This window comes from Vulpes vulpes, chromosome 14, assembly GCF_048418805.1.
Source record: "Vulpes vulpes isolate BD-2025 chromosome 14, VulVul3, whole genome shotgun sequence".
Taxonomy (NCBI): Eukaryota; Metazoa; Chordata; class Mammalia; order Carnivora; family Canidae; genus Vulpes; species Vulpes vulpes.
Genome location: NC_132793.1, coordinates 65,823,300 through 65,844,963, shown reverse-complemented (window position 1 = coordinate 65,844,963; position 21,664 = coordinate 65,823,300). Strand labels below are relative to the sequence as shown.

General features: G+C 39.6%; 1 protein-coding gene across 1 annotated transcript in view; it reads left to right on the top strand.

Annotated features, from left to right (window-relative positions):
* ADGRV1 (adhesion G protein-coupled receptor V1) overlaps positions 1 to 21,664 on the top strand; it is a 529,718-nt gene that overhangs the window by 460,325 nt on the left and 47,729 nt on the right. Inside the window, exon 87 of the mRNA XM_025992909.2 lies at positions 4,400 to 4,521. Coding sequence (XP_025848694.2) covers positions 4,400 to 4,521 — 122 coding nt within the window. The remainder of the gene's footprint in view (positions 1 to 4,399; positions 4,522 to 21,664) is intronic.

Sequence of the window (21,664 nt, the reverse complement as noted above, 5' to 3'; positions counted from 1 at the left end):
ATAAGTTTCTAACATTGCCAGTTTATAAATGCCTGCTTTGGTAAGCATTGACTTATACATACAACAGAAAAGTTATGACTAGTTCACCAAATATGAAATGTCAGCTTGTGAAGTATGAAACCGAAATGATTTTCATTAAGTGCAGCATTAATTTTCAGTTTGCCATATGGAATTTACAGTAGCTGTTAAACAGCAACATGCGCCTCCCACTTCATCACCATCCCCCATTCCCAATAGCCCTTCTCCTGTGGCCAGTTACTCTACACCCTAAAGAGGATGAAGATACCTCCTCAGAGGTGGTTAGCCATAAAGCTGATGAAGTTTAAGTTTTAGGGCCTCTCCGTTGCATAGGCCCCTTCCAAGATTTGATACCTAATTTTTATGTTTTGGCAATTCTTATTTTTTAAGAAGCTTCTCCAAGTTTTATAAACTTCAGGTCCACAGAATCTGGATGTGCCTCTGGATATGTTTCTTCCTTCTGAAATCATGTCCTTATCATTGTTGCACTGCTGGAAAACCGGCCTGGGGTCTGTTGTTCAATATACTAAGTTATTTATGACTGACTTTCTTTCTTGCAGAGTTTCTGATCTGGGGGGCCAAGCTACCACACTTTTCTGTGGAGTTCCAGAGAAACATAGGCCATGGATGTTTCTAGTCAGTCCCAGTATGCTCTCTTGGCTCTCCCGCTGGGCTTTGTCAGCACACAGTACTTGTTTGGCTCTAGGCACTTCAGAGGAACAGGCAGGCCAAATTTTGAAAATCGGGTTCCTAGTTGTTCATGCAAAATATGCATGTCCTTTTGTACTCTGCACAGAGCCATAAATAGAATTTTGTACTTACGCAGTGGGAACAAAGAATGCAATTGCCAGACTTGGTATCTAATCTTTAAAAAGTTTAATGAGCAAAACATAGGAAGTTTCCTAAATATTAGGGTATCTTGTCATAAGTAAAAATGAGCCTCTGGCCCCTTATCAAATTGTGTGATTTCATTAAACAAAAATAAATTTTTATAAAATTTAAATAAATTTTAATATATTCTCTCCTGTCAGGCTGCAAAGCATTAATGACAAAGGAATTATTCATCTGTATAAACTGTGTTTATTATTCTTTATTCTTATTTTCTCTGTAACCTAGACCATTTTATATTTTTTATGAAGGGTATAGTTGGGAAGGTACCAGCATACTGCCCTTTTAAAGGCTTTTTTCTCCTCAAAAAAAGGAATGCTTAGGTTCCCTGTTCCTGCTCCCCTCCCTCATTCCCTTTCCTTCCTTTTTCTTCTAGTGTTTTTCCCTTCCCTTTCCTTCCCAAAGAATCCCATCCTAAAGCCCCCCTCATAGTTAGTATCCACAGAAAGGTGTTCAAGCAACAAGTGTAGGAACCCCTTCATTGTGAGGGGGGCATCTGTATGAGGTGTGGGTCATCTGTGCAAGGGAAGGAATGACGGCACCAGGATATATACTAAGAATAATGAGAAATAGATTTCTTAACAGAGAAGATATTTACAAAAATTAAAAGGAAGAAAATTGGAATTAACCCTGTGGTGTTGGATTGAAATTAGAAGTATTGGTACAAAAAAAAAAAAAAAAGTATTGGTATGACCTACTGAGGTTACTAGAAAGCTCTAGTACTCTAGTCATCTAGATGTAACTGTGTGTGTGTGTGTTCATATGTGTAACTCCATATATTGTCTAGCTCTGTCTGCTGAGAGGGCTTAGGGGCAGAAACACCCCAATAATAGTATACCTAGCACCCAATCTTGGTTTCTAAATACCATATTCCCCCAAAAGAAACCAGAACTGGATTAGGGAAAATACAAGATGAGTGTAAAACATCTGGTCGGGCCAGAAATCAAGGAAGTACTTACAGAATGATGAGTACATCACAAAAGGCACAGAAGCAGTCTTGCAGGGGCTCCCATTAATCAAATTTAGGATATTTGGGGCATCGACATAATAATAATGGACAATAACCCATTAAATAAATTGAGAATCTATGAGTCCATATTATAAAAATAAATAAATGAGTAAATCCAACATTCGATAGGAGAAAGGGTATTTATCCACACAAATACTTAGTAATCACAAAGGTAAACAGACTAACTTCATAGGGGAGAGCGTATACAGCCACTACCTTAATCAAACAACCTGAATGAGCAGCCTGAGTAATGGGACAAACTGAATTTTTGTGCTACCCAACAGAATGCTATAAAAAGAACCCAGCATCCCTTCTGTGATTTCTGCCAAACTTTATAATCTGAATCACAGGAAAACATCAGATGAACTCAAATTTAAGGACACTCTACCGGAAGAACTGGCTGGTAATCTTCAAAAGTGTCAGTCTTGAAAGCCAAGGACACACAGATGCAGGGTTTGGGATTAAAGCAGTCTGCAGAAGCATGTCAGCTGGACCTTCCTGCTACAAAAGAGATAATGGGAACAATGGACAAGTCTTGAACGGGATCTGAGGATGGCAGTAATAGATCAGTGTTAATTTCCTGATTTGATGGCCCCATTGTGTTTTTTTAGGAGAATATCTTCGTAGAAAATATACATTAATGTATTCAGAGAGGAAGGGCTGGCAGGAGGGTGGCACAGTCAGTTAACCATTCGACTCTTGGTTTTGGTTCAGGTCATGATCTCATGGTCATGAGATCAAGCCCCATGTTGGGCTACATGCTTAGGAGTCTACTTGAGTTTCAGTCTCCCTCTCCCTTTGCCCCTCCCCTCTCTCTCAAATAAATAAATAAATCCTTTTTTTTTTTTCTTAAAAAAGAAAGTATTTAGACAGGAAAAAGAAAAAAAAACAGAAATAAAGTATAGGGACACCTGGCTGGCTCAGTCAGAAGACAGTGCAACTCTCCATCTGGGGCTTCTGAGCTCTAGCCCCATATGGGGTGTAGAGATTACCAAAAATAATAATAATAATGAGGGCAGCCCAGGTGGCTCAGTGGTTTAGCACCGCCTTCAGCCCAGGGCGTGATCCTGGAGACCTGGGATCGAGTCCCACGTAGGGCTCTCTGCATGGAGCCTGCTTCTACCTCTGCCTGTGTCTCTGTCTCTCTCTCTCTCTCTCTGTGTCTCTCATGAATAAATAAATAAAATATTTAAATAATAATAATGATGATAAATTTAGAAAGTGTTACTTTAAAAATATATTTAAAAAATACAGTATTCAGAGGGTGATGTGGGATTCGGTTGGCAACTTTCAAGTGGTTCAGTAAGAAAAAAACCTTTGTTGTCATACTGTACTGACAGCTCTTCTGTGAGTTTGAGATTGTTTCAAAATAAAATTTTTAAATTGCTAAAGTGGAGTTATTTAATTGTTCTGATTTCCAGAGTGCATGTAGATTCCAGGCAGCAGTTGATAATACATGGACCTTGAGGTCTGTACTAAGAGTTGTCGGTGGTGTGGTCCACTCAGATGTCTTTCAACAGCTTGAAATATATTTATTTGCAGCTGCCATGATCTGACTCGCTTTCCAAATCTTATATAGCTTGCCATGTCAATGTTAAAATCCCCCTTTTAAGGTTATTATTCTATAATGTACATCTCAAAGACAAATGGAAAGAAAGCGTAATGAAGTCATTGGCCCCGAAGAAATCTGTCCTGAAAACTACTGAAATAAATTGCATGAGAAACAATGGGTAGAGTAAGCTTAGTGTTGACAATAGCCAACCTGTCCCTTCATCTTTGCTCTAACATTAACTTTGAAGTTTGATGTCTTGGGACACCTGGGTGGCTCAGTGGTTGAGTGTCTGCCTTTGGCTCAGGTCATGATCCCACGGTCCTGGGATCGAGCCCTACACCAGGCTACCCACCGGGAGCCTGCTTCTCCCTCTGCCTATGTCTCTGCCTCTCTGTGTCTCTCATGAATAAGTAAACAAAATCTTAAAAAATAATAATAAAGTTTAGTGTCTTTTCTGTTAGTAAAAAAGAGATGAGAATATCCTTTTCCATGACACACAAACTGCTTTTTGCATCCTTTCTGCTTTAAAATTCGAGTCAGACTACACTAATTTCGGGAGCACATCGCTGCCTGCCTTTTTCTGGTGGAGAGCTCTTTCAAAGGGGATTTACCTGGGGTTGAAATGGGATTGCGCCTCTGTAGTTGTTGATGGCACTTCCTGAACAGTCCAGCAGGTGGTAGTCTAGGAGAGGAACAGTTCTCATTCTTCCCCATCCCCCTCGCCTACCAGCAAAACAGAAAGAATGTAGACTCAGCAATGTGCCTTCTCCGCTGGCATAAGAATGGGATTTCCAAGGTTGTTCTTTCAAAATGGGTACTTAGGCATACAGAGTATCACAAAAAAAGAGCCAATTTGCATCTGTGTGTATGTGTGACTATGCAGTATACCAAAGCTCAAAAAAAAAATGTTTGTTTGTTTTTTTTATTTCTAGAAATTCCACTGGTTTTATATCTCTTTGGCCTGATTTCTGTGACATGGCTTTGGGGAGGCCTGCACATGGCTTACAGACACTTCTGGATGTTGGTCCTCTTTGTCATTTTCAACAGTCTGCAGGTAAGCTTACAATTTGGTTACTGATGGCACACGTGTATCCTAACGAACACAGGGCATGGAGTTTCAAAGTCAAGGAATCAGGTGTCTACACACAGATGAATTCTTAAATACAATGTCATGCCGCGTTGTAGAATAAAATGATGGGGGGAGCTAAATTTAATAACTGAAATATGGCTTCTAACTTGCTGATTGTACAGATAGGGAAGACATAAAATATTTACCCTCCTTTATTTAGATAACATCTGAGTAACTACAGAATCATATTTCTCTTTCAGCAAGATTGAGGTTTGTAAACTTTTCAGATGGTAGCCATGGAGGACCTATGCACATACTTTAATGGTGGCTGAATCTAGAAGTTAGATCCATTGAGGAGTGAAATAGACAGCAGTGTTCAAGCAGTCCACTCTCAAGTCTGCTTAGTGAAATGAAAGTGTTTTGGTTCACTGAAAAATGATTGACATCCTCTAAGTCTGGCAATGCCCAGACTAAATTAGTTCTGTGAGCGTGCTTGGATAGCTAACTAGAAATTATATAACTGTAGCAAAAATTAAAGCTGACTTTTTTGGTGCTTTTGTTAAAATGGAAAAAAGTTGCACCCTGAAATTAACAAATGGAACAAATGAACTCATTTTCCTTATTTTCCAAAGTGAAAAGATCTGTCCAGACCAAAATAATTTCTTGAGTTTAGCAAAGATATCTCTAAACAGTCCTTATTTTGACCACCATCTCACAAGGAACACGTGTAGAAAAACCTATTAGGATTATAGCATACAACTAAAATAAGACTCAAAGCATATTTATTTCGGTTTAATTTTGAGGAGACAGTTTATTCAGTGACACCATATCTTCCAGCAGGGTGCCTAATCAAATCATAAAATGGATTTAGGAAGGGCGAAAATACAAAGTAACTTGAAAGTGTGGCATCAAGTTGATACAAGTACATACACAGACATCTCACTTATAACAATAGTGATAATCAAGTGCCTAGTGCTGGCACATTGTGTTAGCACTACCAGTACCAGGATGAAGGTGACAGGCCTGCACCTCAAGAATGTGATGATTCAAGACAGTAAAACGATTACCGGTAAGAATACACTCTGGCAGGTGCAAACAAAACATTTTTAAGAGCTGAGTGAATGGCCTGTTTACTCCTGCCTGTGCTAGCATTTGAGATGAGCCCCAGAAGTGAGCCGCTCAGGTCAGAGACCCTGTCTGGTCACCTTTGAATCCCTAGGGCCTAGTGAAACTAACACCAGGATCCACACTGACAGATCCCGGATGTATTTTATTTGGTGGACACACAACAGTACACAGAACAGTGTTTTAAATTGCTTACTATCTGTTGCAGACTTTTAAAATTGAGAAATCTCACATAAAAACCCAAATTTCTGGCTTTCCTTTAATGACAGTACTTGCTTGACAGCAATTCTCAAGTCCTAAGTAGATGCTTCCCCCTTTAGATGGGGCGTGTGACCTTATTACACATGATAGACTGCATTCGTTCATTTCACCTGCTAGTAAGTTTGTGACACCTTTAATGGTGATTGAGTAAGTGATGAGTGTATGGTTAGAGATGGGTATTTCAGGCAGAGAAACAGCATTAGCCCGGGCAGCACAAAGGGAAAGTGATTCATCTTGCCGAGATTTAGCAAGGAGCTGGGGTGGGGGTGGGAAGAAGAAAGGTTTTGTAGTCAGGAAGGTAATGCTGGGCACAGAGGCGGACAAGGGAAGGTTGGCCTCCATGCCATGTTACTGTGCTTGGGATGGGATATTACACTTCAGCTTTTAAGCAGTGGGAAGCCATCAAAGTTGGAGTTTTTGTTTGTTTTGTTCTGATTTTTTGTATTTTGTGAGTTTTTTAGTTTTTAAATTTTTTTTAAGATTTTATTTATTTATTCATGAAGGATACAGAGAAAGAGAGAGGCAGAGACACAGGCAGAGGGAGAAGCAGGCTCCATGCAGGGAGCCCAAGGTGGGACTCGATCCCAGGACTCTAAGATCACGCCCTGGGCTGAAGGTAGGTGCTCAACCGCTGAGCCACCCAGGTGTCCCTGGATTGGGACAAAATTTTCTAAATTTTGACTAGGAGTGACACGTTGTACTACTTGTTAGAAGGATAACTAGAAACATTTAGGAGGGTATTGAAATGTGGAACAGCTCCAGTTAGGTGAGCGACTATCATATTCCAATCTCTAACGCTCTGGCAACATATCTGCAAATAGAGAGTAGGTGGTAGGTTTGTAAATTGTAAAGGTAACCATTAATGAAACTTGGTTAGCCAGTAAAATGTAGGAATGTGGAGTATGAAAGAACAACATTATTTAGAAATGCCCAGCTTCGGGCACCTGAGTGCCTCAGTGAGTTAAGGGTCCTACTCTTAATTTTAGCTCAGGTCATGATCTCAGGGCTGTGGGATGGGATTCCCCACTGAGCATGGAGTCTGCTTGAGATTCTTTTCCCATCCCTCTCCCTCCTTCTCTGTTCCTCCCCCTTGCTCACGCATGTCCTTGCTCACGCATGTGTTTGCTCACTCTCTCAAATAGTTTTTTTTTTTTAATTTTTTATTTATTTATGATAGTCACACACAGAGAGAGAGAGGCAGAGATACAGGCAGAGGGAGAAGCAGGCTCCATGCACCGGGAGCCTGACGTGGGATTCGATCCCGGGTCTCCAGGATCGCGCCCTGGGCCAAAGGCAGGCGCCAAACCGCTGCGCCACCCAGGGATCCCTCTCTCTCAAATAGTTAATACGTAAATAAAATCTGAAAGAAAGAAAGAAAGGAAGGAAGGAAGGAAGGAAGGAAGGAAGGAAGGAAGGAAGGAAGGAGAAAAGAAAAGAAAGGAAAGAGAAAGAAAAGAAAAGAAAAGAAAAGAAAAGAAAAGAAAAGAAAAGAAAAGAAAAGAAAAGAAAAGAAAAGAAAAAGAGAAAATGCCTGGCTCAGGTGAATGGCCAAGCACCAACAACTTTAGTCAACATGAAGATCACATCCAGAGGGTTCTAGGAAATCTGCACTGAGCTTGGTGAGTTGGTAAGATGTGGAAGACAGTGGTAAAGCTACTAATATTTCAGTAACTAGATATTGGGAGAGGGCTAGTGAAAGTGATTATTAATGAAAGGGAACCAGATTAGAAGAGTTTGGAGTTGCAGATAGAAAAGAAAGCTTCAAAAGAAGACAATATTAACTCTGTCAAGTGTAACAGAGAAGGTAAATAGGATGAGAGCTGAGGGCAGTGTGGTCCAGTGTAGTGCTCCCCATCTGGTTTGTGGACAAGCCAGTGGTTTGTATCAGAGTCACACAGATGACTGGTTGGAACACAGATTGTGAGGCCCCACACCCAGACTTTCTGATACAGTGCATCTGGGCAGATCTGAGAGTTTGCTTTTCTAACAAGTCCCCAGATGATGCTGATTCAGCCGGTCTATGGACCACAGTTTGGAAACTGCTGATAGAGTAGAGCAACTGGACTATCTGGTTGACTTCAGCTGAGTCATGGATACAAATTTTTTTCTACTTTCTATTTTCTTCATCTGTGAAATGGGGATAAATACTATTTAGGATTACGATGTGATTTAATTAAATAGCATAACAAATATAAAGCAATCGTACAATATTTCACACATAAGGAATGGTTATTTTTATTGAAGAGTTTAATTGAGAATAGAGAGAAAGTAATAGCTTAGGAAGAACGTTTGACTGGTTGGTTCAAAGGAGATTTTTTGTTTGTTTTCTTGTGTCAAGAAACAACAAAGGAGACACTGACAAGTGTAAGAAAGATTCCACTGTGGCAAGATCATGGACACAGCAGGAAGAACAGAAGTGATAGAGGACAGGGGAGAGATATTTTGCTCTCTGAGGCTAGGGAAGGAGGGAAGAATAGGTAAACATGGAAAAACCATTTTAAAGCTAGAAGTGTGGAAAGTTGGAATTTGCATCTAATGCACTCTTTTCTCTGAAAGTCAGGAAGCAGGGACATTTGCTGAGAAAAATATGTTGAAAGCTTGAGCTAAAAGCAGTAAAAGGTGGGACGCCTGGGTGGCTCAGCGGTTGAGCGTCTGCCTTCGACCCAGGGTGTGATCTCAGTCCTGGGATAAGCCCCACATCAGGCCCCCACAGGGAGCCTGCTTCTCCCTCTGCCTATGTCTCTGCCTCTCTCTGTGTGTCTGTCATTAATAAAACAAAACTGTTGGGCATTAAGCAATATTTCACGGGGAGATATAAAAAGAAATCATTATGGTCTATTTCTTAGAGCACCTTAAAGCTAAGTGTATGTAAAAACTAAAAACATTTCAAATTCACATGTAATGAGCTCAATTCCATCTATGTGGCACTATTGAAGCAATGAGTTTCTGTATCACTCTGGCACATTTAGTACATTCCTGGTACCAGGACTCAGTGAATCATTCCTAAAAAGAATACCTGTTAAGAAACACAAAATATGATTCCACTAGCATTTATTGGGGTTCACTTAGTTTATAAACTGCCTCATGTCTTCAACTTGAGCCTTTTTAATGGAATAGGACTATTCCATGACCATATAGTAGCAAGATCTTCCAAGTATGTTCCATGAAGACCTAATGGTTATTATTATCTTTTTTTTTTTTTTTAACTAGCCTTTGTATTTTTTTAACTGGCTTTTGTCAACACAGGCAACTACAAAAGTATATATCTTATGCTTGGCTACTATGTTTTGCTCAAAAGAAATTACTGCCTTGTTTTTTATCCAGATTATTATTATGTGATAGGTGCTCAAAGACTAACAGATGAAAGGTATCTTTTTATAATATTCTGAAATTTTAAATATTTATTATTTGATGCAATTTTTAAAAGGGAATTTTTTTTCAGTAAACTCTATCCCAACATGAGACTCAAACTCACAACCTGAGATCAAGAGTCTCATGATGGGATACCTGGGTGGCTCAGTGGTTGAGCATCTGCCTTGGGCTCAGGATGTGATCATGGAGTTCTGGGATTGAGTCCCACATCAGGCTCCCTATGGGGAACCTGCTTCTCCCTTTGCCTTGTCTTTGTGTCTCTCATGAATAAATAAATAAAATCCTTAAAGAAAAAAAATTCTCATGTTTTATCAACTGAGCCAGCCAGGTGCCCCAAAAAGAGAGTCTCGGGAATTTTTTTTTTTACCTGAGCATAGTTGACACACAATGTTACATTAGTTCCAGGCATCCAACATAGTAATTCACCATCTCTATACACTATGCTATCCTCAGGACAAGTGTAGATACTGTCACTATGCAACACTATTATACTATCGTTGTGTTCTCTATGTTGTGCCTTTCATTGCTGTGACAGGAAGTCTGCTGTATCTCCCACTCTCCTTCATCCATTTTGCCCATCTTCCCCCACCACCCCCCTCTGGCAATCATCAGTTTGTTCTCTGTATTTATAGGTCTGATTCTGCTTTTTTTGTTTATTCTTTTTTTTTTTTTTTTTAGATTCTACATGTAAGTAAACTCATATGGCATTTATCTTTCACAGTCTGCCTTATTTCACTTAGCATAATACTCTCTAGGTCCACCCATGTTATCAAAAATGGCACAATCTCATTCTTCTTTAAAACTGCATAATATTTCATTGTGTATAAATAAATAAATAAAGTAAGTAAGTAAGTAAGTGAGTGAGTAATCCCAGTAGTTTATTTTTGCTTTAAAAAAGGGAATCCTCATCACTTGAAATATTATCAGGAATTTCTTGATCACCTTCTGAAGACTCAAAGTTGAGCTACCAAGTATCTAATACTTTTGAGCATTTAAGAAAATGTTTATGAAGTACTTTATAAAGCATGATGGATACAAATGCAAAGTGAGGTTAGAAAAATTATCATTCTAAATATGTCTGCTATTATTTTTATTGGTTAGTAATCTTATTGACTATTGTGGTGCAAGACTCACCTCCTACCAGCTTTCTAGCTCTAGTACCAAAGGAGCTTATTCCTGAATAGGAACATCCTATGTAGGACTTAAATTACCCTCACCTTGGATCACAGACAATGCAGAAACCAGTCACATGGTGACAGGTACTCTGGCCAGTCCTGGGTCATAAGCAGACTCCATTGGTAGAAGGAATTGAATTGATCTCATTGATCTCACAAAAACCACATATAATGGAGTTCCCAGCAGAGGAAAGGATGCTTTTATCATAAAAAGGTACAACAGTGGTAGGTAGGCCTGTAACAGATGTCCACTATATATATTTTCTAAATTTTCTTGTTCATTCATGTGAGTTTGGAAAAGGCCAAAGACAGCTATTGTCAAACCACAAGGATACTTCATCTGTGTAGTGTCAGTTTATTATGAATATCCTTGGTATCTGTCATCTAACCAAATGATGATATATGTAACTCTGTAGAGTCCACAAGAAATTCATAAGGGACCACACTTAATATGTTTAATATTTTTCTAATTCCATTATCCATTAATCCAATAACCTTTATTTTTTTAAATGAATTGAGTTTGTTATTTCTGAGATTTGTGCTAATGTTTATACATCACAGCTTTCTTAGACTCTTTAGTCCAAGGTATAGCCAAACTGTGTAATGATAATGGGAGTAATCACCAGGCTTGAACTCACCTGGTAAGCACTGATCCAACCCTATCAGTTGCTCGGGTATTGAAACAGCTAGTGCTTTAACTCTGTGCATGTGTCCCAGGCTCTTAGCCACGTAAGCTAGGAGCATCCCCAGGCTTCCAGCAGCCGAAAGGCTAATGCTTGGCCAGATGGGGAGCCTCCAGGAACCTAACTGCAGTTCTAGACCTGCAGCCATTCTGATGGGTCAGTGTCTGTGCCACACTCATCAAACATTTTACGTATCACTCCTAGCTTAATTATGTTCTAAGGTATTTTCTATTTTTAACCTGAACCAGTGAGATTCAGACTTAAATAACAGCATTTATTTCATATTTTCTTCTAGAGCTTTCTAGTGCGAAATCTAACAATTTTTTTCACATGTGTAGGGAATCCCTGTAGAGATATAAGGGTGACCAGAATATCAGGCAGGAGCTTCTTGAAGATGCTGGAAAACAAGTTTTTGGAGGAGATTCATATACATAGAAGAACCTTTCCAAAAACTGAAATGCATTCTTGGAACGCATAAGTTGGCAAGGGAGCCGAACTTCACATAGTATTGGGATGTGACACTTCTCAGGATGGGAGTTTTGAGACCACATTGTTTGAGTCCTATTTGTCTCTCTGTAACTGGCTTATACGTGTTCGTTTATACGAGCATCTGGTCTCGAGATGTTCCCTGGCAGTTTTTGAACTATTCGGTATTTCAGAGAAGGGAGTCACAACATGGTATTTGTAGCTAAAAATACATAGCCTATGTTCAAATTTAAGATCAGCTGGTTAAAATCGTTTTTATTTCTAGCCCCATGTCTTCAAACAGCTAAGTGGCTGGGAAGTAAGTAACTCAAAGGTGGAAACAGTTTCTTCTACTTTTTTATTGTATTTTGGTGGCCACTAGAGTGCTTTGAACACATAATGCATCTTTTATACAGAAAAATAGTGTTTCTGGGACTCCCTGGTGGCTCAGTGGTTGAGCATCTGCCTTTGGCTCAGGTCATGATCCTGGAGTCCTGGGATGGGGTCCTGCATCAGGCAACCCACAGGGAGCCTGCTTCTCCCTCTGCCTGTGTCTCTGCATCTCTCTCTGTGTCTCTCATGAATAAATAAAATCTTAAAAAAAAAGAAAGAAAAATAGTGTTTCTTTTCTTCCCCCTTTCTTTCCCTCCTCCTTCCTTCTTTCTTCCTTCTTTCTTTTCTTCCTTGCTTTCCATATATCTCTTGTTATATGTCAAATTTCAGTTTTAAAACTAAAGCCTTTTTTAAAGATTTTATTTATTTATGAGCGAGAGTGTGCACGTGCACCAGCGGGGGAAGGGCAGAGGGAGAGCAAGAGGGATAAGCAGCCTCCATGCTGAGCATAAAGCCCAATGCTTAAAAAAAAAAAAAAAAAAGCCCAATGCTGAGCCCCATGCAAGCTCAATCCCAGCACCCTGAGATCATGACCAAGCTGAAGTCAGATACTTAACTGACTGAGCCACCCAGGTGCCCAAAAACTAAGGCCTTCTTTAATGAAGAAATTTTCCCAAATTCAAATAGTCCTTGAGTTATCATGAAATGGATCATGTTTCTTTGCTCATAAAAACATAGAGTTCACTGCAAATGGAATAGAAAATTAATAATCCTCCTTTAATTTTCTTCTGTGAGAATTCCCATTTAGCATCCAGAGGGGTTCAGTGCAGGTGTCGGCTCAGATACAGTACATACTTAGTCTTGGCTGCTTCCTTTTGAGGATAAACAGCTCTTGGGAAATACACATTGTTAAATAATCAGTTACAGAGGACTAATTGTTTCAAGGCACTCCCTTTGCAATTGCTTTCCAACAGCCAACAGTAATAAGAAATGTCACTTTGTTTCCATTGGAGACTAGCACATGAACTATTCATGAAGAGTGGAAAAGCAATCTTCCCATAAAACCCTGGAATAAACATGGTGAAGCCAGGGGAGGTTGAGACTCTCATTGATTTGTCCCAGAGCCATGTCAAGTTCAGTGAGGGAAAAAAAAAAAAAAAAAAAGCTACACTCGTTTTGTAGCATGAGATGCAGAGACTAATGAATGCCTGGTGTGCTCTTCAAAACATCCCAGAACATTTCTATAACTTTACAAATAAATATACAGAAGCTAAGACAAGGAGGTGTACTTAAATTGTCTTGATTAGGTCATGCCACTGTCCAATGTTCAGTAACATCTGGGCTTGTGAGACAATCTTTGTGTTTTCTTGTAGTAAACTTCTTAACTCTATTTGACAATGAGTGACAGTGTCTAACATTGCCTCCTCATTACCTGGTTGATTGGCCAGGCCGGGCTCTTTGGACAGACGGCAGGAGTTTTACTTCTGTTTGTACTAGTTTCTGTAAATAAAAGTGTCAGGGTCCAATCGGCCAGTGGATGTCTTCCACGAATACAGTTTTAGTAATGAAGAGATTGTAGAGTAATGTAGAGATTGTAGATTTTAACACCTGGCTCTATCCTTGCAAAACAACAGGTGCCTCCATTTCTCCTGCCTTAATGCTTCCATTTCAGAGATTTTTGTGTGCCCTTTGGAACCTTTTTTTTTTTTTTTTTTTTTTTATTTCAACTAAGTAGCCATGTCACAAGCCGTCCTGGACTCTGTAGGCCGTTACCTTACCAGTGAAAAGATCTAGCACACTCTGGTCCTTGAAAATAGCAATCGTATAAGAATTAGAGTAAGCAAGTCGTATACCTCGTTTTGTTAAAACTGTTTTGGGAGAGCAAAGCAAACAGTTAACATTTGGGGTTATTTTCTACCTTGTCATTCAGATTCTTTGCCTTAGTGTTAATTCATAATTTTTCCAGGGTCTAAAATTTTATTCTTATCTCTTACTCAAATATTGGGGCGGGAACAACACATTTTTTTGTACATACTTTTTATATGTATATAATTAGATGTATATAAATTCAAGGTTGAGCTGCGGGAAGCAGTGGAATGAGCATGCAGTTAAGTGTCATGAAACCTCTAGTCTACTGAATGACTTGACCCCTCTGAGTTTTAGTTACCTACTTTCCAGATGAAGGTAAAATCCAAAAATGCCTTAAATTTTTTCCTAAGGATTATGTTAAAATTTATGTATAAAAATATAATTTGTGGGGCACTCAGGTGACTCAGTCAGGTAAGTGTCCAACTCTTGACTTCAGCTCAGTCAAGATCTCAGGGTCCTCAGATCCAGCCCCATGTCCGGCTCCACACCCAGGGTGGTACCTGCTTGAGATATTCTCTCTCTCTGTCTCTCTCTGCCCCTCCCTGCTCACACTCTCTGTCTCAAAAAAAAAAAAAAAATGTATATGAGGGCACCTAGGTGGCTCATTGATTGAGTGTCTGCCTTCAGCTCGGGTCATGATCTGGGCATCCTGGGATCGAGAAGCGAGCGAGAAGCCCGCTTCTCCCTCTGCCTGTGTCTCTGCCTCTCTCTGTGTGTCTCTCATGAATAAATAAATAAAATCTTTTTTAAAAATTTATATGTATATAATTTATAAACTACATAACATTTTATGTACTATAAAGGAATAAATAGACAAAAAGAAATGGTTATCTCGGGAACTCTATAAAAGACAAATGAGAAGCCAAGGAGAGGAGATTTGTAAGCTTAGCCTTTAAATCCTCTCTTAAGCCACTCATTGTCCCATGAATGATCTCATCCCCTCACTCCTAGGTATTCCCTTCATGCAGGGGCCATAGCTCCCCTAGGTCTCCCGTCACAGTGTTTGTGTTACGACATGGAGCCACTGTAGTCATTCATCTGCTTTGAACTTTGTAGCAAATGCCTCAGGTCCAAGCAGGTAACTTTATGTGAGTGACATGAGTTTACTGCCAGACTGTAGAGTTTGGTGGGGACTGCAGAAGTGGAGAGTACAGACCCTGCTAAAAGCACGAAAATGACAAAAGCAAACATGGTGTGGGCCAAACAAAACCCCCCTGGGTCCAGGAGAACCTGGTTTTCAGGCTTTGTGATGGTCAGTCTGTTCATGGTTTGCCCCCTCCTCTTGGGGCAAAGCCAGGTTTGCTCGGGGGATCCCGGTGACTCAACTGAAAACGTCCTGTGTTTACGGGAACTCCTCCTCCGTGGCAGTCCTGGGACTGTTTTCTTGTGCTCCGCTGCTGTGAGACTGCTGCATGCTCTGCTTTGCTTTTCAGACTCAGGAGCGGCTGTATTCGAGTAGCTTCTTACCCTTTCATCCCACACTATAGGCAGCTTTGGAAGTGGCAGATGCCTTTATAGTTCCCTTTTGCTTCAGAATCTTGGCCCCTCAAGTCCTAGTACATTTGAACCCTACGTTTTTGTGTCCCCAACCTGGTCAGATTGCTGCAGGTCCCAGGCTGCAACTGTCTGTTCTGCCTCGAGGTAACTCTCTTTGAATCAGAAAATCCCCTAAAGGAAAGAAAAAAAAAGGCAGTGGCTGTAGGGCTCCCTGCTCTCTGGGTTTTGCTTCTGTCCAGGATCGCGGCCCCTGAAGTACTGGCTGTGTGGATGTCTTTCACCCGCTGCTTTGTTACTGCTCGTGTTGTCGTTTCATTATTGTATGTGTGTGTCTGGAGGTATTTTCTCTGACCGGTAGAGTGGCACCCAGTGAGGGTTAATCTGATGTAAATTCCATCGGAGCCAAGAGCAAAAGTCTCAATTTATTTTAACAAATCGCTAATAAATGTTTAACACAACCTGAGTGCATGTTGATAAATGAATCTAGAGCTTCTGCAAGTCATCAGATATGGAGTGGATAACCTCTAAAGACACATGCACTGTGCTGGTGCTCCTGGGAACATGAGGAAGGAAGTCTGTGCCTGGAACTTGGTTTTTTGGGTTTTGGGGGGGTTTTGGTGGTGTTGTTTTTAGTAATCTCTATACCCAGTGTGGGGCTAGATTTCAGAACTCTGAGATCAAGTGTTGTTTTCTCTCACAGCTGAGCCAGCCAGGTGCCCCTATACCTGGAACTTCTTCAGGTCAGCTGATGAAGTGCACTTTATGTGTTGTACATCTCACACACACACACACATACACACGCGCGCGCGCGCGCGCACAGAACAAGTAAGATCTTCATGCCTATTTCACAAAACTGAAAGAAACCAGTGAGGAAAACAGATAATCCACAACAAAGAGAAACTAAAGTTTGCGTGTTCCAAAAGGTTACTGCTCTAGGAAATAGGTCTACCTTCTCAAAATGTAGATTTAAAAACATGCCAGCTAAAATCCTAATGAATGGGACACCTGGATGGCTCAGCGGTTAAGCCCTGCCTGCAGCCCAGGGTGTGATCCTGGAGTCACAGGATCGAGTCCCGCATCGGGCTCCCTGCGAGGAGCCTGCTTCTCCCTCTGTCTGTGTCTCTGCCCCTCACTGTGTCTCTCATGAATAAATAAGTAGAATCTTAAAAAAAAAAAAATCCTAATGAGAAAAAGTTTTAAATGGCATGAATTCAAATATAAACTTAAGTTTAAAAGAAAATCTCTTTAGATCGATGGATCCAGGAAGTTCTCTCTATCCTGCAGAATAAATCAATTCTATGTCACTGTTTTCTTCTGCAAATGCAATTTCCTCTGCAAACAGCTTTAGAAATTACATGAAATAGTTTAAAATACTTTGGAATACAAATTTATAGTTTCGTGATCTTAGCCAAGTTCTTTATTTTCTCTGAAATGGGGATACTACGACTTACTTTATAAGGCATCTGTGGAAATCAACCAAAAAATATTTTAAGTTTCTAGCACATAATAGATGTTTAGTGACATTCACTGCTTTTATCCTGTCCCTAATGTGACCGTATGCATTTGGTTTAAGATTATTTTCCCACAAACAGAAACCCTGAGCTCCAGATCTTCATAGCATGTGTTTGAAGCCAGTTAGCTGTGTTTCTCTTTTTTTTTTTTTTTAATTTTTATTTATTTATGATAGTCACAGAGAGATAGAGAGAGGCAGAGACACAGGCAGAGGGAGAAGCAGGCTCCATGCACCGGGAGCCCAACGTGGGATTCGATCCCGGGTCTCTAGAATCGCGCCCTGGGCCAAAGGCAGGCGCCAAACCGCTGCGCCACCCAGGGATCCCTAGCTGTGTTTCTCTAATTGCTGATTATTTAGTCAGTTTAGAACCTGACAATGTCACAGGCCACATTCACTGAGCTACCATTTCCATCATCTTATTTGGCTATAAGACCCCAGTGTATAGATGCTACGTAAGTATGATGTACACATTAAATCTATTAGTTATAATTTGTCCTTTGTTCTATAACATTTTGGAACATTTGGGGGCAATACATCAGGCTCTTTGTCAGTCTTGGGAACTCTTATTATAAAGTGATATGATTATATATATATATATATTTTTTTTTTTATCCTTACTGTTTGAGCCAGTATCATAACACTGCAAATCTTGTCTTTGTTCATTGAAGAGCATTAACCTTAGATAAATTTTAGATAAATGTATTCATGTGTATATATAATTAAACCACATGCCTCTATGCTCAATATATATTATAATAAAAATCAACAATAACAACTAGTATTTATTAAATGCTTATTATATGGAATTATATCATTAATTTTTACAACAATCCTGCAAAGTAGATACTATTATTCTTGCCATTTTACATATGGAGAAATGGAGGCTTACAGAAATTAAGTAACTTAGGCAAGATCACACATCCTGTATACTACAATCAGTTCCCCCACTGGGCTTTGCAAGGCTGGAAGACCATAGAACCCTTATTGTTTACTTATCCCACAGTACCTTAGCAGAAGGCTGTCTTATAGTACCTATTCAACAAATGCTTATTGAATCAAAAATTTTGCTAAATTAAAATACGTTAAATAGTAAAATGAATTAAAATGCATACATAAGCATAACTAGCATGAATTATTGTTTGGTTATCTTTAACTTATAAAAATGAAGGTATTTCAGTAAATGTTCATCTAATTTAGCACTTATGGACATTGTCAAGTTGCATTCTTCCCTCGTTGGCTTAGTTGAAGATCATTATTTTTTTTAAATATGTTATTTATTTATTTATTTATGAGAGACACACCCACCCACAGAGACAGACAGAGAGAGAGAGAGAGAGAGAGAGAGAGAGAGAGAGAGAGAGGCAGAGAGACAGGCAGAGGTTAGAATCAGGCTCCATGCAGGGAGCCTGACATGGGACTCAATCCTGGGGCTCCAGGATCAGGCCCTGGGCTGAAGGCAGCGCTAACCTGCAGAGCTACCCGGGCTGCCCAATTGAAGATGATTATTGAGGGAGCTGGAGAGCAGTAGCATCCTACAGCAGGCTCCATACAAGACCAAGGATTCCACAGTGAATATTCTCCCACAGGTTCTCATCCTTCATTTCCCTAGTTCTCTAATTAGGCCAGTTTCAATAGAAGTGACTGAGCATCAAGTCAAGTTAGCAAGTTAGGTTCCTTTTGCTTGCTGAGGACATTTGTAAGCACAGAGACAACAGAAATGGAAACAAACAAACAAAATAAGTGACTCCTACCCCCAAAACTCTAAAAAGAAGTGTGGAGTTGGTGTTGTGTCTGTGACTCCCTTATGTCCATCCCCCTCGCCTTCTCTTCCTGTCACTCTGTCCACTTCACTTTGTAAAGCCCAGGCTTTCCAGTTGCTGCTACACCTGAACTGCCTTCAATCTAGATCAGTTGCCTAGTCTGTCTTTTTAAATATGGTATAGACCTCATTAGACAGAAGAAAACGTACATAGGAGACACACTTAGAGGCTGAGACAGGACTGGAAGAAATGGAGTCCTAGATTGCATGGCCCAGGCTCTAAGAAAAGGCATATAGGAGGATGCCTGTTCCAGGAGACCCAGAAGCCATGTGCACTGACCTAAACAGGCCAGATACAGAACGTTTCCCAAACCTCCTGTGATACTCTCGCCCATGATCTCCACTGTTCTCTGAAGTCTATAACACACAATACCTTTCCGTGAATGTCAACCGAGTCCAAACATGACAGCAAATGCACAGTATACTTAACATTTTTCTAGGAAAACACTTGAAGTCTCTAGCTTTATTTTTCTACAATTGATTGATTGTTCTTGTGTGAAGACAAAGACATAGTAAACTTAGAACTAACTGGGGCTAGATGGACCATCTGAAATGATGGAATTGCAAAAGGAAGAGAATGGGAACTGTGGATTCATTGGCTATATGCAATCCAGAAATTGTCCCAAATGTGCCTGGGGTCTCCTAAAATGAAGGGAAGACATTGGTGCTTAAGAAGTCCTTGTATCCCTTTTGCTTCTCTGCTCTTTCTCCTCTTTGAGCATATATGTAGCCTCTTGTTGGTTGATGTGGTTGTAGCATTTTGTACTGAAGATTTGTCATTTTGTCATTGAATATCCACTTCCATCTTCAGCACTAGCAACAGTTAAGAATCTCCAATGGAATAGTGCAGAAAAGGAGTTTACTAGAAGTATATAATCTGATAACTACAGCTATATTAGTGACCTGATCACCTGCTAAAAGGAAACTTTTCAAAGGAATTTTTTCTTTTTTAAATGAAGATTCACAGGCAGATTAAAATTGAATAATTATACCTATGATCTTTCATCAAAAAGCTCTCAAATATTTTTCCCCTTCAAAGCCTGGGAAAATAATAGTTCATGGGAGGTAATCAGCACTATTACAATGAATTGGAGGGGCTATAGTCTTGCTAAATAAATTTTATAAGAGTTGCAAATGTTACTGAATGACAGGTGATATGCTCTTAAGTTATCTGGTTTCATGAAGAATCACTGTAAAGATAAAAGGGATATGTCTGTCTTCAGTGCTCATCCCAAGTATGAAAATTTGATCTGGCACTTCTGAGCCCATGAGGAATCTACTTTGTTATTCTATCATAACAGGACTGCATTAGTAATAAGTTAATTCATAATAATTTTTGTAATATTAACAATAATACATTTACATTTGTCAGTGTCTTTTAGAAATGTTTATGCTTGGGGCACCTGGGTGGCTCAGTCATTTAAGTGGCTGCCTTTGGCTCAGGTCATGATCTTAGTGTCCTGGGTTCAAGCCCCACATCAGGCTCCTTGCTCAGTGGGGAGCCTGCTTCTCCCTCTGCCCCTCGCTTCTTCTCGTATGTGCACACTCTCTCTCTCACATAAATAAATAAAATCTTTTTTAAAAAAGAAATATTTATGCTAGAAGCAAGGTTTAAGTAGTCATCCCTATGGAAGCTTTTCAGTATATTGTATTCCTATGAGATACTTCTGAGAATTGTGTTTTATTTCCAAATACATACTGGCCTAAGATAAAGTGTTTGGATTGTCTCTCATAAGTGCCCATTTGAATGTCTCTCATAAGTGCCAATATGACTTTATGTGCATGCAGTCTTCAGTAAAATGAAATTATATGCTACAAGTAAATGAATATTGACAAATTACTGTTGAGTACAATAGTTGACTATAGATTCTCTACTAGAACCTCCTCTCCATTCTGTTCTTTACCCATGAGCTCCACTTCAAAAATAAATTATCAAATAAATAATCAGAAAAATGTTAAAAGAGCATAATATAGATGTGATCTGCAAGTACAAGAGATATCTTGAAGAATGGGTGCCTCGTTGCTACAAATTTTCTGGACTTGCTATATTTATCACTCACATTTTGTGTGTTTTACAATATGTGCTTGTAAAATCTTCATTTTATCTTTTTCTCCATGTTTCAATATGTTGTTATTTATGTCTGAATAATAAAAGCCACAGTGTTTTGCAACTGGTAGGTTTCTCTTGGTACACTGTAATTTAGTACTTTATTCTCTGGACAGAGTCCACAACGCTTTTTTTTTTAATGCCTCTAAACCATGTAAATCAAATGTTTTATTAGGAAAAGTAGAGTCAGAGAAATAGAAAGGTCATCTCTACCAAAACAAAACCACATTTCTCTGGTCTTTGATACTTAATTTCATCCGTGCTCTTCCCTTTTAGCATGGAACACACATTTTTAATGTAGAAGTGAATAGAAACCAAATATAAAATCTGGTTGAAATATGGCTCTGTTTGAATTACTGAATGGGTTCCTTAATCAGTGTGAATTAGCAAAATCATATAGATAGATATCCCTGATCTTTTTTAAGATTTTATTTATGGTAAATAAAATCTTTAAAAAGTAAAATTTAGGGTTTTTTGGGGGGATCCCTGGGTGGCACAGCGGTTTAGCGCCTGCCTTTGGCCCAGGGTGCGATCCTGGAGACCCGGGATCGAGTCCCACGTCGGGCTCCCGGTGCATGGAGCCTGCTTCTCCCTCTGCCTGTGTCTCTGCCTCTCTCTCTCACTGTGTGCCTATCATAAATAAATAAATAAAAATAAAGTTGTTTAAAAAAAAAAGTAAAATTTAAAAATGGGGCACCTGGGTGGTTCAGCAGTTAACCATTGCCTTTGGCTCAGGTCGTGATCCAGGGATCCTGAGATCGAGCCCCACATCAGGCTCCCCGCAAAGAGCCTGCCTCTCCCTCTGCCTATGTCTTGCCTCTCTCTGTGTGTCTCTCATGAATAAATAAATAAATAAAATCTTTTTTAAAAATGATATTTTATTTATTCATTTGAGAGAGAAAGTGATGT